The sequence below is a fragment of the Zingiber officinale genome, chromosome 1A, assembly GCF_018446385.1.
Source record: "Zingiber officinale cultivar Zhangliang chromosome 1A, Zo_v1.1, whole genome shotgun sequence".
Taxonomy (NCBI): Eukaryota; Viridiplantae; Streptophyta; class Magnoliopsida; order Zingiberales; family Zingiberaceae; genus Zingiber; species Zingiber officinale.
Window position 1 is genome coordinate 7,242,141 of NC_055987.1, and position 15,287 is coordinate 7,257,427.

Consider the following 15,287-nt stretch of genomic DNA (forward strand, 5'->3'; position numbering starts at 1 on the left):
TATATATATATATATAAAACGGTGACATGTATAATGATGAATACATAAATAATGATTATAGAAAATAAATTTTAAATATAAAAAATAAATTTAAATCAAGAGATTTATAAATAATGAATATTAATATTAAAATTGGTTAATAAAAGAAAAATAAATTTGATGTTATCATAAATATGAGTGTATGCTAATAAGAAAAATAGTCACTTCTTAAATATTCTCGGCCAGCGTAAAATATCTCCCGGGTCCCTGTAGTGTAAGAAAATATCTATTTAGGTGGGACAGCAAACACCATCTGAATCTCCTATTATTTAGACGGGACAGCAAACACCATCTTGGATATCATCTTTCGCTTTAGGTGACGTATATTAACGTACTCCGCTAGGACAGCAAACATCCTCCGATGGAAGGCAGCCGACACTGACGCGTCGTTGACGTCACTGACTATGGCACGGCTACGTGTGCCGGTCACATTTCGAATTTGAGCTGAGAGAATCGCTTACAACCGCCATGACGTCGGATTTGCTTGTTGGGACGCCGTCCACGCGTCCTTCCAGCTGCTATATAAGCGGCCCCTCTCCCCCTTCCATTTCCGTGCCTCGATTCCCGATTTGACGGTCTTGGATCGGTTGGTAAAAGGAGAAAGAATACATGAGTAAGCAAGGATCGATCACTTCAGATCGATCCACGCTTATGGCCCCTGAATCGCCTTCCTCCTCCTCCGCTTCCTCTTCCTCTTCCAGCGGCGGTGAGGGCGCCGGAGTGATGCAGCGGATGGTGGCGGAGAATCCGGTGGTGGTGGTGGGGCGGAGGGGATGCTGCATGTGCTACGTGGCGAGGCGGCTGCTGCTAGGGCTGGGGGTCAACCCCGCGGTGTGCGAGTTCGACGAGACGGCGGCGGAGGCGGACCGGGTGGTGGACGTCGAAGTCCCAGGCGGGGATCTCCGGCGACCGATGACGCTCCCAGCGGTGTTCGTGGGCGGAAGACTTCTGGGTGGGCTCGATCGCCTCGTCGCTGTCCACATCACCGGCGAGCTCGTGCCCATCTTGAAGGAGGCCGGCGCTCTTTGGCTGTAATGACCATTTCGCCCCTCTTGGATATTTATATAAAAAATAAAATTCCGAATTACAATTCAATTGTAGCACAAGATGATTTGGAAACTAACAGAATTCAAATATTGACGAATATTTAAAACTGAACACATAAATAATCAAAATAAAAAAATATGCATCCGAAATTTCGATGGATTTCCGTTGACTTCTACCATAGTAGTGTCTGGCCAAGCATCGACTCCAGAGTCAACTCGACGGGTCGTCGTTAGTCAGCAGTATAAAGGTAAAGCATCCAGCGAGAGGACGAGCAGAAAACACGAGCATGCAAAGGCAGAAGACCGACATCCATCAGCAGCTTCTTCAATCAGCTCGCCGTAGTCAAAAATTTTGTCTGAAAAAGATCGAAATTTGCACGAAAGTCAAACAAAATGCCAATATACTTAGACTTCATGATGCACGATACGTACTGCATGATATCATCGGTTGCAATCCGCATAAGTTTCCTGCAACTCATCACTGAATTTAATGACAGGAAACTTCAACAAAGGAAAATGCTTGATAAAGAATATGGTACATGCATATGCACCAACCAAAAGATAAGAGCTTTTGGATTGTATTCATTTGGTACTCAATTTTGTTTGCACTTCAACCTTAACACGGATCCTTCAAACGCATCAGGCGCAGCTTTCAGGTACAGAAGTTTTCTGGGTGAGATCATTCATGGCAATGGCAGGGTTGTGAGATTAAGTGGAAAAAACTTTTACCCTTCGCCAAACTTTGACTACCTTGAATAATATAAATCAATACCCTAATTTTGCAACTATCCTAACACTGAATGTACCAATTCCATCTTACAGGTGGGTGGAAAAATTTTTCTTCAAAGTGTAAGAAGAAGAAGAGCAGCATATCAAGATGCGAAGTATTTCTTTTGGAATTTGCTTCTGATTCTGATTCTGATTCATAGGGTGTCAATCCATGAATCGAAATCATCTAGGGGCTTGGAACCTGAAGATGGTCCATGAGGGAGGCAAGGCTTTTGGTCCTTCACAAAAATAGAAGTCTCCCCAAGCAAATCATCAATATTGTCATCGAGTGTAAGTTTTGCACCTGTTCTCAAGGAATTAGCCCCTCCGTCTAATTTAGCACCAAGAACATGAGAAGGACGATTACTAATGAGGACTGATCCCTGCTTGGTTGTGCTTGCTTGAGTTTTCTGTTCCTGGACGAAGGATGATGTTGTGGCAAGCAAACTATCCATGGTATCGTCAATTGGACTTGTGGTTGCATTTCTTGAAGAACCAGGTTCATCTACAGAAACATTAGAAAGCTTGGTTTTGCTCAGTGAGTCAAGAAGCATGTCAAGGTCTGCTTCTGCTGCTGCCACCTCAAACTTGGAGGTAGTGATCTCTGCTGGGTTTGAAGCAGCAAACATGCTAGAGTCTGAATTGTGTGTCCGAGTTTCTTTTGACGTCCATGCTTTACTAGAATGAAGCTCTGTAGCGTTTCCTGCTGATATTTGAGGTTGATAATTATCGAATAAAGCTGTTTTATCCACATCGGCAGAGGCTGACTGAGCAAAGTCCTTTTTAAATTCTCTTGCTACCAGATTCTCCAATTGCTCGGACATCTTTTTCTCTATCAATTCGCCAACACACTGTGAGCAGTAAAAGATCCAATATTCAATTAAGGTTTGAAGTGTAATCAGACCAAGGAATAACATATAAAAACCAACAACAACAACAACCAAATCTTTTCCCACTAGATGAGATCGGCTGTATGAATCCTTTTACGCCATTGAACTCTATCTCCTATTATATCATCATCTATATTTAAATAAATTTTATCTTATTTTATTGTTGTTAACCAAGTCTTTTTTGGTCTTCCTCTTCCTCGTTTGATATGCATGTTTATCATAGTTTCACATCGCCAAACTAAAGCATTTATTAATCGTCTAAGTACATGTCCGTACCATCTTAAACGTGTCTCTCAGAGTTTTTTCTCAATAGATGCAACTCCGACTTTCTCTCTAATGCTCTCATTTCTTATTTTGTCCATTTTCATATGTCCACACATCCACCTTAACATCCTCTCATCTTCTGTTCATGTACTCGAGTCATAGCCCAACATTCAGCTCCATATAACATAACAGGCCTAATTACGATTTTATAGAACTTACCTTTAAGTTTAAGAGGTACTTTACAGTCACATAAAACACTCGACGCTCTCCTCCATTTCACCCATCCTGCTTGTATTCTATATAAGACATCTCTCTCAATCCCTCCATCGTTTTGCAAAAATGATCTTAAATATTTAAATCTCTTGGTTCCGGCAACTCATCATCTCCTCTATCTTAATAATTGTTTCATTACTTCTAATATTGCTAAACTTAAATTCCATATATTCTGTATTTAATTTACTAAGCTTAAAACTTTTCTCTTCTAGTATTTCTCTCCAAGATTCTAATTTAGCATTTACTCCTTTACGTGTTTCATCTACCAAAATAATATCATCTGCAAACATGCACCACGGTACTGTGTCTTGAATGTGCGCAGTGAGTTCGTCCATAATTAGTGTAAAAAGATAGAGACTTAGAGCTGATCCTTGATGTAACCTTATCTTTATTGGAAATGCTTCAATTACTCCGCCTGAAATCTTTACTCTGGTTGTTACATTCTCATACATATCCTTAATTAGTTCAATATATGTTACGCTAACACCTCTCTTTTCTAAAATTCTCCATATAATTTCTCTTGGGACTCTATCATAAACTTTTTCTAAGTCAATGAATACCATGTGTAAATCTTGTTTTTGCTCCCGATATTTTTTAATTAATTGTCTAAGAAGATGTATAGCTTCTATTGTTGACCTTCCAGGCATGAACCCAAATTGATTTTCTGTCACTGTGGTCTCCTTCCTTAATCTTTTTTTTATTACTTTTTCCCAAAGTTTCATAATATGACTCATTAGTTTAATACCCCTATAGTTTGCACAATTTGTACGTCTCCCTTGTTCTTATATAACGGAACTAGAGTACTTATCCTCCATTGGTCAGACATTTTTTTCGTTTTCAATATCATGTTAAATAATTTTGTAAGTCATTTAATACCTTGTTTCCCTAAGCACTTCCAAACCTCTATCGGAATATCATCTGGTCCAACGGCTTTTCCATTGTGCATCTCATTTAAAGTTTGTTTTACTTCTGAAGCTTGAATTCTACGATAAAAATTAAAATTTCTATGCTCATTTGACCTACTTAAATTACCTAAGTTAAGTTGGTCACTTAAACCTTCATTAAAAAGTTGATGAAAATACCTCTTCCACCGCTCTTTTATTTCTCCATCGTTTACTAATACCTTATTACATTCATCTTTAATATATTTTATTTGGCTTAGATCTCTTATTTTCCTTTCTCTCACTTTAGCTATTCTATAAATGTCTCTTTCCCCTTCTTTTGTATCTAATTTTTGATATAATCGTTCAAAAGTTTCATTTTTTGCTTCACTCACTACTTTCTTAGCTTCTTTCTTAGCTATTGTATATTTTTTTAAGTTTTCCTCGTTCTTACAAATATATAATTCCTTATAAGCTATTCGTTTTTCCTTTACTTTCTCTTGTACTTTCTCATTCCACCACCAAGATTTTTTACTTAATGGTGCATATCCCTTTGACTCACCAAGTACACTCTTAGCTACTATTTTCAACTTTGATACCATCTTATCTAATATTGTATTAGAGTCATCGTATATTTCATTTAATGCTTGTATTTCTACCTTCTCCTTAAATATATTTTGCTTCTCATCCTTTAACTTCCACCACTTAATTCTAGGAATCGTATATATTTTCTTTCTATTGATATTATGTTTGAGACATATATCCAACACTACTACCCTATGTTGGGTAGTTAAGGATGACTTTGCAATCTTTATAAATCTTTCTATCCTTTTTCCTAACCATAAGAAAGTCAATTTGCGATTTATTATTCCCACTTTTGAATGTGACTAAGTGTTCTTCTCTTTTCTTAAAAAACATATTAGCTAATATAAGGTCATATGCTATCGTAAAATCTAATATAATTTTCCCTTCCTCATTCCTCGTTCCAAACCCATAACTCCCATGTACTCTCTCATATTCCTCATTTTTCACTCCGGCATGCTCATTTAGATCACCTCCTATCAAAATCATTTCATTTGGTGGACTATTTTGTAATATTTCATCTAAGTCTTCCCAAAATCTTGATTTGGTAGCTTCATCTAATCCTACCTGTGGTGCATATACGTTAATTATGTTCATAGTTTCTTTCGCCACTATGATCTTAAGGCCTATAATTCTATCCTCTTTTCTAACTACTACTCCTACAACTTCATCCTTTAACAAACTATCTATACCCACTTCATTTCTTGTTTTACTCTTTCTAGTGTACCATAATTTAAAACCCGCATACAAAAACCAAACAATGGAAAACTGAAATGATTTAACTTTCGGCAAAAATTCAACCTCAGATTCAAGTATGTTCTTTAGAGCAAACTTTTAAGCAATTACCTTATAAATAAAAAATAAGTATTATATGGTTGTAGAATCCCTTCAAATATGAGAGATTCTATAAAAAAAAAAAAAAAAAACTCCTTCTAGAAGGATTAGTCCTTGTGATTGTAATAGCGAAATACTTACAGATTAAGTTTTGGTGTGGTGTCTTGATAAATGTTAACATAAACACATAATTTTGCTAGTGTTAAATACTTAAATTACATTCATGATACTTACATGATTTATGCTACCTATAGATCGATACATATAATGCATTTGTAGCATTACATCAAGCAAACTTGTATATGGTTCATAGAAGATTCCTATAAAAGGGCCTCTGCGCATGATTTACCTATCTATATTTTGCCTGGGACGGCGATATTGGGTAGGGTGAGCGATTTCACCTTTTGCTTCAATAGAAGGTTCCTATAGATATAGACGGATTTTAAAAACTGGGCCTTCTTTTTACAGAGAGTTGTCCTCTAAAATTTACCAATTGGACGGTTATACGGTTTGATTAAGCAACATATATCACTCGTCCACAACCTAAGGCCATCTTTGATATGAAATTTTTTTCCCAACCCTTGAGCTATTATATATTTTAAAAAAAAAGGATAGTCCGGTACACAAAACTCTTGCCAATGCGGGATCCCGATGAAGGGTCCTGGACTTTGCAAGAGGTTGTTTTCGAACTCTTGAGCTATTATAAAAAGGAAAAAGTTTTTTTTTAAAAAAAAAAAAGGTGCTTGGGGATCTGAATTCAAGGTATTCAATGAGATTTGTAATCCCATTAGGAGTGGGTAATCAAACCAACAAAAGGTAACATGTTCCAAGCAATCCTATGAATACTTCCAGTACCAATATCTTTGCAAGGATTTACAAGTTGGATAACAAATGGGGCATGAACTTCAAGACTCATACAATAATAACCCTTTCTTTTTCATGAAATCTTGAAGGCAGCAGAACCAATAAGAATTCAATGCATAGTTTAAGTGGAATCCACAACAACTAAATTCTAATATCTAATTTACCAAATACAACCAAACTTACCATTTATTATCTATAATCTGGAATACTTGCATCCAATACTCAAAAAAAAATATGATAACCACCTAGAGTACAATTTCTCAAATGGCAATTTGTATCATTCCTATATCATCAATAACCATCCAGATAGATGATTATTGCAATTTCTCAAAGAAAAGAATGACCAAAAGTAAGGAATACAAGCAACATAGACTATAACAAATAAATGAAAGCAAAGTTTACCTGTTCTTCAGGGAATAAATCAGCTTCAAGGAAAAGGCGATCTGACAGCTTCAATTTAGATAATTGTGCATCGATTGCATGCAAATCAATTGATAAAAAAGGTACCTGACATGTGATTTAAGTTACTGCAATAGTAATTACAGAATCACACTTGGAATCGTCCAGAAAGATATGGATGCTATAAATAAAAATTATGTCAAGAAGGTTAAGCAGCTTCTTATTATGTCAGAATGCTATAAAAAATAACTATTCGAAGTTAAGATAACAAGAATGCACTATTCGAATTATAGTATCCATAATTATAGTTTGATTGATAATACCTAGTAGAAAAAGAGGTACTACAGAAGCTACAGCAACTGTAGTTTCATTGAACCATTGTGAAACACAATATGTACAAAAAATGCATTCTCTTCCAAAGGTCGCATAAATTTGAAATAGCACTTAATACCTCAGAACTAATTGAGGAGTCCTCAGAATCGTCAATGATGAAATAATCATCGTCGTACAAAGATAGTCGGCCCTCTCCTCTAACAGATAGAATAGAGCTCATCCCCTGCCATAAAACTGTACATAAAATGTGATAAACATTATATGACTTCTACATAGACTATGCTGAGTAGAAAAGGATGAGAAAATAATAATGTCGAAGAGACACCCAATTTAAGACTTTTCCAAGTTAAATATTAGGAGAGGAGCTGGCACTTTATACTTTTAAACAATGATGGTCACCGTAAGAAGCTTTGGCAAATGGTATTTAATAACTTTCACTTCAGAACTGAGAGACATTATAAGACTTCTAAGTAGACATTTAATAACGTTCAAGAGACACCCAATTCAAGATTTTTCCGAGTATAAAATATTAGAGAGCTGCTGGCATTTAAACTTTATAAACAATGATCCACTATGACAAACTTTTGCAAATGGCCTTTAATAACTTTCACTTCAAAACTACTCTGGTTTATTTCGAGATTCCAAATTGTTAACAAGATGATCCATTTTGTCTTGCACCATCATTATCATCGATAGTAACCTATGGTGTTACGAAGTATTCAAATAGTTGATAGATTTTTCCATGACTGTAGAACTACAATGATTGTTAAGATGAAATCATGTCAATGTCTGTCATAATATTAACAAGTAAATAATGTGTCTAGAGTTCAGCCATTTAGACCTATCTTGTCTATAATTCTTACCTATTCTTATAGTTATTTCACAAGTAAATACTAGATTCTAGAGAATGGAAGAATCTCAATATGCCAATTAAAAGTGTATTGGAACCATCTAAGGCTCTTACTTAAGTAGTCTATGTCCTATATGGAGAGGAAATAATGTTATCAATACATAATGCTGACTTAATAAGTTTATATAGAAAATCAAGCCAATTACCTCAAGGTCCATCCACAAATCAGTATACACACTAAACTACATGGTTATAGGAAGGAAGATCTGACCGCAACACAATACAACAACCTACTTCATCAATTTAAGTAAATGGGGGCTATGACTATAGGCATATGTGAGCAAGCAAACTCTAAAGTACGGTTTTCCATAGTCCAAGTTGCTTAGAAAACTTGGGGGAGAGGCAGAAAACCCGATACCCAGAAAGAGAGTAAAAGATCGTTACCAAGGGGAAACTCCTCTGAGGATGAGGGCAATGGTAGGCCACGGCCAGCAAGTTTGTCACGCTCCTGCTGCTGCGAACGTGCCTGTTCCAGTAAGTATCCAAAGTCGGCGCCTTTGCTCTTTGGCGCGACCTCTGTGGCGGAAGGATTCCCAACACTCTCCACCACTTCGTCCTCGTCGTCGTAACGGTCCCAATTCGATGGGAGGCTGGGCCGGCGGGTTCTCTTTAGCTCCCCATCTCCTCCTCCTCCTCCGGCAGACTGCTCGAGTTTCTTTTCCTTGCTTTGCTTCTTCCTTTGAGCGATCGCAGAGGGCGAAGGGTGGCTCGCTCGGCCGTGCTGCGTATGAGATCGCTTCGACTTGGCCGAGGCTTTCGGATCCATCTCTCCCTCCTCCGATTTTCCTCCAGCCGTTCCTTTCTCCGATCCTCCTCTGGCTACAGCAGAACGAGGCTTGCCCTTGCTTGAACCAACAAGGGTTTCTTCTCGGAGATGGAATACCACAGTCGAGGTTTCGTTCGGAAAAATAAATCCACTTTGGCCCTCTAATTTAAAAAATATTCACAGCGAGGGCAACGATCTCTTTAAAAGGACTTTTTAAACTATTTTCTTAGTATATATTATTTAATAATTTTATGGTAACAAAAAGTTGAATTCATTATCTAACAGCTCCACACGGTTGGCCCTATATGATCGGCCTCAAAATCATCTATAAAGTAATAAATTGAAAAGTTGTAATTGATCGGTGCGATAATAATTTTCTGTATTAGTGAATGGGTAATAAACTAATAAATCAAGAGTTTTAATTAAGCATAATTCTTATAAATTCATAAATTTAGTATATATATATATATATATATATATATATATATATATATTTATATTTATATTGATCCGGCAGTAAGGTCGGAGGACCCCCTCTGGAGGGGAGTCAACGCCACGTGGAAGTCAAAAGTCAAAAGAATCAGTATGAGATCCGGCCGATCGAAGAAGGGGTGGGTCCGACCGGCCGAAAGAGTCCAAGCAGAATCAAAGATAACCCGACGGGGAGTCGGGTTTCCGACGCTCAGGGTGAACAGGGTCGCGGGCTGAGCGGTTAGCCCGCTCGGCCGAGGCGTAAAGCAGCAATGCTGTGAAGGAATAGTCTCAGCCGAGCACCTGGTCGAACCGATACCTACGTCCGGTCGAATCGATGCTTGCCGAGCGGAGGGACTCTTGGCTCGGGGAAAAAAGGACAAAAGGACAAGGGAACATGTTCTGACAACATGCATGTTCGACGACCAAGCCATACACAGAAACTCATGACGGAAGGTTCTGCTGTCCCATCAAAGATATGCTCGGACTGTAGCAGTATGGTGTCAGGCATGCTCCTCTGGCAAGCCCATATTAAGGTATGGCAAAGGACACGTGTACACCTCGATAGGTGTGCATAAGCCTCCTCATAGCTCTATATAAGAGCCCCCAGACTTCGCCAAAGGTACGCGATCACGCGATCTCACATCTTCGAAGCCACTATCATTTTCCTCTTGCCTAACTTGAGCGTCGGAGGATCGTCGCCGGGAACCCCTTCCCGGCCCGACTTCCTTGCAGGTTCGCCGGAGATCCCTACGGCCGATCAGAGACCCACGTCATCAGTTGGAAGAACGCCACGTGCCCAGCGTCCATCGATTCAGCGTTCGGACAGGATCAAATTGGCGCCGTCTGTGGGAACGCACCTGCATCCGAGCGGAAGAGATGGACGAAGCTGGACGACAGCACGCCGTGATGCTCTCCCAGGAGGAGCTCGACGCTCTGATCGAGGCAAGAGCAGCTAAGCTTGTGGAACAACAGAAACAGAAGTCGCAAGCCGAGCGGATGGAACAACAAGCGACGTCTGCGTCGGGAGACCGAGCGGAAGCACCACCGGCCACGGTTCCATTTCATCAGGCCCTATTCCGTACGTCTCCTGAAGCCGCAACAGTTAATCGTGACCGAGGATCTTCGTCCGACGAGGCACCCATGCGAGACAACAGAAAAGGCAAGGCTCCCCGAACGGACGCCTCCCCCGAGCGAATCAACCGGCAATTTTCAGAGGTCATCCTGCGGGACCCTCTGCCAAAACATTATATTCCACCGGCGATCGGGGAATACAACGGAACCACCGACCCGGACGACCATCTGGGTAAGTTCGACAACACGGCTACCCTACATCAATACATAAATGGAGTAAAGTGTCGGGTGTTCCTTACCACCCTCTCGGGATCGGCGCAACGGTGATTTCGAAGGCTGCCGGACGGATCCATTACAAGTTTCAAGGAGTTCCGCACAGCCTTCCTTCATCATTTTGCAAGCAGTCGGCGTTACCAGAAGACTAGTGTCAGCCTATTCGCCATTAAGCAAGAGCCCAGGGAGTCGCTCAGAGCATACATCCAACGATTCAACCGAGTGGCCATGGATATTCCAACGGCCACCTCAGAAACGATGATGAATGCGTTCACACAAGGCCTCGTGGACGGTGACTTCTTCCATTCACTCATTCGGAAGCCGCCCCGAGACTACGATCATATGTTACACCGGGCCAATGAATACATTAATGTGGAGGAAGCACAGACGGCCCGAAGAAAAGAAGTTCCAACTGAGCGGCTAGCCCCTGCCAAGCGGAAGGCTGTCACTCGACAAGAGTCGCCCAGAGGACTGTGGATCGAAGCAGTCCGCTCTCATCATGCGAGGTCCCATGGCGTCCAAGAGGTAGCTGTCGAGCGGCCCAAACCAAAGAAAAAGGTATGGACCCCCATGTTTTGCTCGTTCCACCGGACCGACACGCATAACACACGAGATTGCCGAAGCCTTCCCCTGATCGCCCATCCCACTCCTTGGAGTAGCTGTCGTCGATCGCCATCATCCGACAGGCGACAGCAACACTATGAAGCCGATCGGCGGATATCCGACAGGCGACAGCAACTGTCTCCCGAGTGGCATCATCCTCAGAGGCACGAGGGCAATCCCCGGATGTCCAAGGAACGACCTAGGCTGTCCGCACGGGAGGAAGAAAATAGAAGCAACACGTCCTAAGGCGAAATCAACATCATTGCTGGTGGATCGACCGGAGGTGACTCCAACAGAGCAAGGAAGGTGAGTGTCAGGCAACTCCAAATCCATGCGGTTGGCTGCAGTCAAGAACGGGCGAGCGGGCCTGAAATCAGCTTCGGGCCCAGGGACCTTGAGGGAGTTGAAGTGCCACATGATAACGGCCTCCTCATCAAAGCGGTAATAGCTAACTATACTATTCATCACATTTTCATCGATACAGGAAGCTCGGTCAATATTATATTCAAAAAGGCCTTCGACCAACTGCAAATTGATCGAGCCGAGTTGCTGCCCATGACAACCCCCCTCTACGGGTTTACGGGCAATGAAGTTCTGTCGGTCGGACAGGTCAGACTGGCTATTTCACTGGGAGAAGAGCCGCTCAGAAGGACGCGGACTGCCAACTTCATCGTGGTCGACTCTCCTTCAGCATACAATGTTATCTTGGGACGACCGGCGCTCAGTGAGTTCCAAGCGGCCGTCTCCACCTTCTACCAAAAAATTAAGTTCCCGGTTGAAGATAAAGTTGGAGAAGTGCGAGGAGACCAGCTGGCGGCTCCGCGATGCTACGTCGAGATGGTCCGAGCCGAAGCTAACTCCACTCGGAAGACGCCACAGATCGAGATGAACGCCATAACCGAAAAACGACCCTCTTTGGTTTATGAAGAAAAAGAGGAAGTGCAGATTCACTCGACCCAATCGAAGGCCATCACATTTATTGTGGTCGATCTGGAGGCAAGCCAGAAAAAGGAGGTGATCAAATGTCTCCAGAGAAACTGTGATGTCTTCGTTTGGTCGACGCACGAGCTGCCGGGAATTTCGCCAAATATCGCACAACTTGAGCTTCACGTCCGACCGGACACTCGGCCGGTGAAGCAAAGGAAGAGGGACTTCAGCGCCGAACAAAATGCCATCATCCTAGCGGAGGTCGAGAAGCTCCTGGAGGTCGGCCATATAAGGGAGGTCCAGTTCCCGAGCTGGCTCGCAAATGTCGTGCTAGTCTCCAAGCCAGGCAACAAGTGGAGGGTTTGCATCGATTTTAGGGATCTCAACAAAGCATGTCCAAAGGATTTTTACCCTCTGCCCCGGATTGATCAACTGGTGGACTCCACAGCCGGTTGCGAGCTGATATGCATGCTAGATGCCTATCAGGGCTACCATCAAGTGCCGCTCGCCCGAAAAGATCAAGAGAAGGTCAGCTTCGTCACAGCCGATGCCGTTCGGACTGAAGAACGCGGGAGCAACTTACCAGCGCTTGATGAACAAAGTATTCAAGGAGCAAATCAGACGCAATTTAGAAGTGTACGTGGATGATATTCTCATCAAGTCTGTCCGAGCGGCTGATCTTTTTATGGACATGGAGGAGACCTTCCGAACGCTGAGGAAGTATGGAGTCAAGATGAATCCTCAGAAATGTCTGTTCGGAGCAAAAGGCGGGCGTTTCTTGGGCTATATAGTGACCGAGCGGGGCATCGAGGCAAATCCCAGCAAGGTGAAAGCGTTACAAGATATGTCGCCCCCAAGAAATCTAAGGGAAGTACAGCGTCTGACCGGGCGGATAACGGCATTGTCCAGATTCATCTCTAAGAGCGCCGACCGGAGTCTCCCTTTTTTCAAGATCCTACGCAAAGCTACTAAGTTCCATTGGGACGAAGAATGCGATCGGGCGTTTGAAGAGCTGAAGACATACCTGAACTCTTTGCCCGTGCTAGCCAAGCCAGCTATAGGTGAGCCGCTCTGTATTTATTTATCTTCGACCGAGCAGGCAGTAGGCTCGGCATTAGTGAGGACGAGCAGAGAAGAACAACCCGTGTACTTCTTGAGTTATATTCTAAAAGATGTTGAATCTCGCTACACTGGGCTCGAGAAACTGACTTTTGCTTTGGTCCTCACTGCTCGGAGACTTCGTCCTTATTTCCTAGCACATACAATCATTGTTCGGACAAATAGCCCATTGGGAAGAGTGCTGCTGAACCCAGAAGCGTCCGGACGGCTCATTAAATGGACAACGGAGTTAAGTGAATTTGACATTCAGTATCAACCCCGTTCGGCGATAAAGGCGCAGTCCTTAGCAGATCTTGTTACCGAAGTGCAAAAGTTCGAGCCTGAAGCTGTGTGGAAAATATTTGTGGACGGATCGTCCACTCGGCTCAGGAGCGGGATTGGTGTGCTATTACTCTCTCCCCAAGAAGAACGGATGCACCTGTCCGTCCGGCTGGACTACAAAGCCACAAATAATGAAGCAGAGTATAAGGCCCTCATAGCCGGTTTGCAGGCAGCCCGGCATGTAGGCGCCGGTCGGGTGACACTCCATTCAGACTCCAGTTGGTCGCCCAGCAGCTCTCTGAAACTTTTGAGATTAACAACGCTCGGCTCAAGCTCTACGCTGAGGCCTTCGAAAAGCTCAAGTCCCATGTCAGAGAAGTTATTATCCAGAAGATACCCCGAGCAGAGAACCAGGCCACAGATGAGTTAGCCAAGCTCGCAAGTTCAATATCACCGGTCGTCATCCAGCAGTCAATTGAGCAAGTATCCTTGGTGGCGCACATCGACCGGATGGAAGACCTCGCATTCCCGAGCGATTGGAGGACAACCATCATGGAGTTTCTCCGCTCGAGTGCTACACCCTCCGATCGGGAGGAAGCCCAGCTATTGAGGAGGAGAGTCGGTCGGTTCACACTCGTTGGAGACCAACTCTACAAGAAGGCTTTCTCCCGCCCACTTTTGAAGTGTGTGAGCTCGGAGGACGCGGAGTACATCCTCCAAGAAGTGCACCAAGGATCGTGCGGAGGACATCCGGGCGGACGATCGCTGGCTAGGAAAATCCTGCTGTCCGTTTACTTCTGGCCCACCCTACAAGCAGACGTCGCTCGGACCGTCGCGATGTGCCTCTCTTGCCACAAGTACCACAACATCTCCCACCGACCGGCGGAAGAGATGAGAGCATCTACAGTATCATGCCCGTTCGATCAGTGGGGAATGGATATCGTAGGTCCGTTCCCTATTGCGATCGGTCAGCGGAAGTTTCTTCTAGTGGCGGTCGACTATTTTTCCAAATGGGTAGAGGCCGAACCACTAGCCAAGATCACCGAGCAGATGGTCAAAAGGTTTATCTGGCAGCATATAATCTGTCTGTTCGGCATTCCTCGCCGACTCGTATCTGATAACGGACGACAGTTCGCCGGGAAGCAGCTCGAAGAATGGTGCAAAAGTTATGGCATCGAACAACATTTTACTTCCGTGGCGTATCCCCAGAGCAATGGTCAAGCCGAAGTAGCCAACCGGGAGATTCTTCGCATTCTTCGGGCTCGGCTCGACCATATGGGAGGAAGCTAGGTGGACGAGCTGCCGGACGTCCTATGGGCTATCCGCACGGCCCCAAAGGAGGGAACGGGCGTCACACCATTCCATTTGGTGTACGGCGGTGAAGCAGTTATCCCAGTTGAAGTTGGTATAGAGTCCGTCCGGATCCAGAACTATGATGGTGACAACGCCGAGCGGAGGCAGCTGGAATTGGACTTGATCGACGAAGAGCGAGCCAAGGCGTCCGTCCGATTGATGGCGTACCGGCAAAGAATGAAGTAGAACTACAACCGGCGCGTAATCCCTAGAGCGTTCCAGGTCGGCGACCTAGTGTGGAAGAAAGTAAAGCCGGTCGGGAACGTAGGCAAGCTGGAGGCTCCTTGGGCGGGCCCCTTCAAAGTCATCGAAAAGCTCTGCTCGGGGGCCTATTATCTGGAGGATGAAGACGGACGG

At 43.3% G+C, this 15,287-nt stretch overlaps 2 protein-coding genes across 2 annotated transcripts; one reads left to right on the top strand and one right to left on the bottom strand.

Moving 5' to 3' along the window:
• The first annotated feature begins 577 nt into the window (after positions 1-577).
• LOC122016768 (glutaredoxin-C9-like) lies at positions 578-1,134 on the top strand. The gene has a single exon (XM_042574167.1). It carries the CDS (start codon positions 649-651, stop codon positions 1,072-1,074), a length of 426 nt encoding a protein of 141 aa, XP_042430101.1. The 5' UTR covers positions 578-648; the 3' UTR covers positions 1,075-1,134.
• A 383-nt stretch (positions 1,135-1,517) lies between these two features.
• Positions 1,518-9,030, bottom strand: LOC122016758. Its single transcript, XM_042574157.1, has 4 exons — positions 8,468-9,030; positions 7,292-7,407; positions 6,844-6,948; positions 1,518-2,704 (listed from the first exon to the last, which is right to left on the bottom strand). The coding sequence occupies exons 1-4, from the start codon at positions 8,847-8,849 to the stop codon at positions 2,009-2,011; spliced, it is 1,299 nt and encodes a 432-aa protein (XP_042430091.1). The 5' UTR covers positions 8,850-9,030; the 3' UTR covers positions 1,518-2,008.
• Between the last annotated feature and the right edge of the window lie 6,257 nt (positions 9,031-15,287).

Excerpts from the sequence above, each read along its gene's own strand:
- LOC122016768 (XM_042574167.1), top strand. The coding sequence starts at position 649 with ATGAGTAAGCAAGGATCGATCACTTCAGATCGATCCACGCTTATGGCC.
- LOC122016758 (XM_042574157.1), bottom strand. The coding sequence starts at position 8,849 with ATGGATCCGAAAGCCTCGGCCAAGTCGAAGCGATCTCATACGCAGCAC. Across the intron at positions 7,408-8,467 it reads CTCAGAGGAGTTTCCCCTTG|TTTTATGGCAGGGGATGAGC; the intron begins GTAACGATCTTT and ends TTTTATGTACAG. Across the intron at positions 6,949-7,291 it reads ACTCCTCAATTAGTTCTGAG|GTACCTTTTTTATCAATTGA; the intron begins GTATTAAGTGCT and ends ATCACATGTCAG.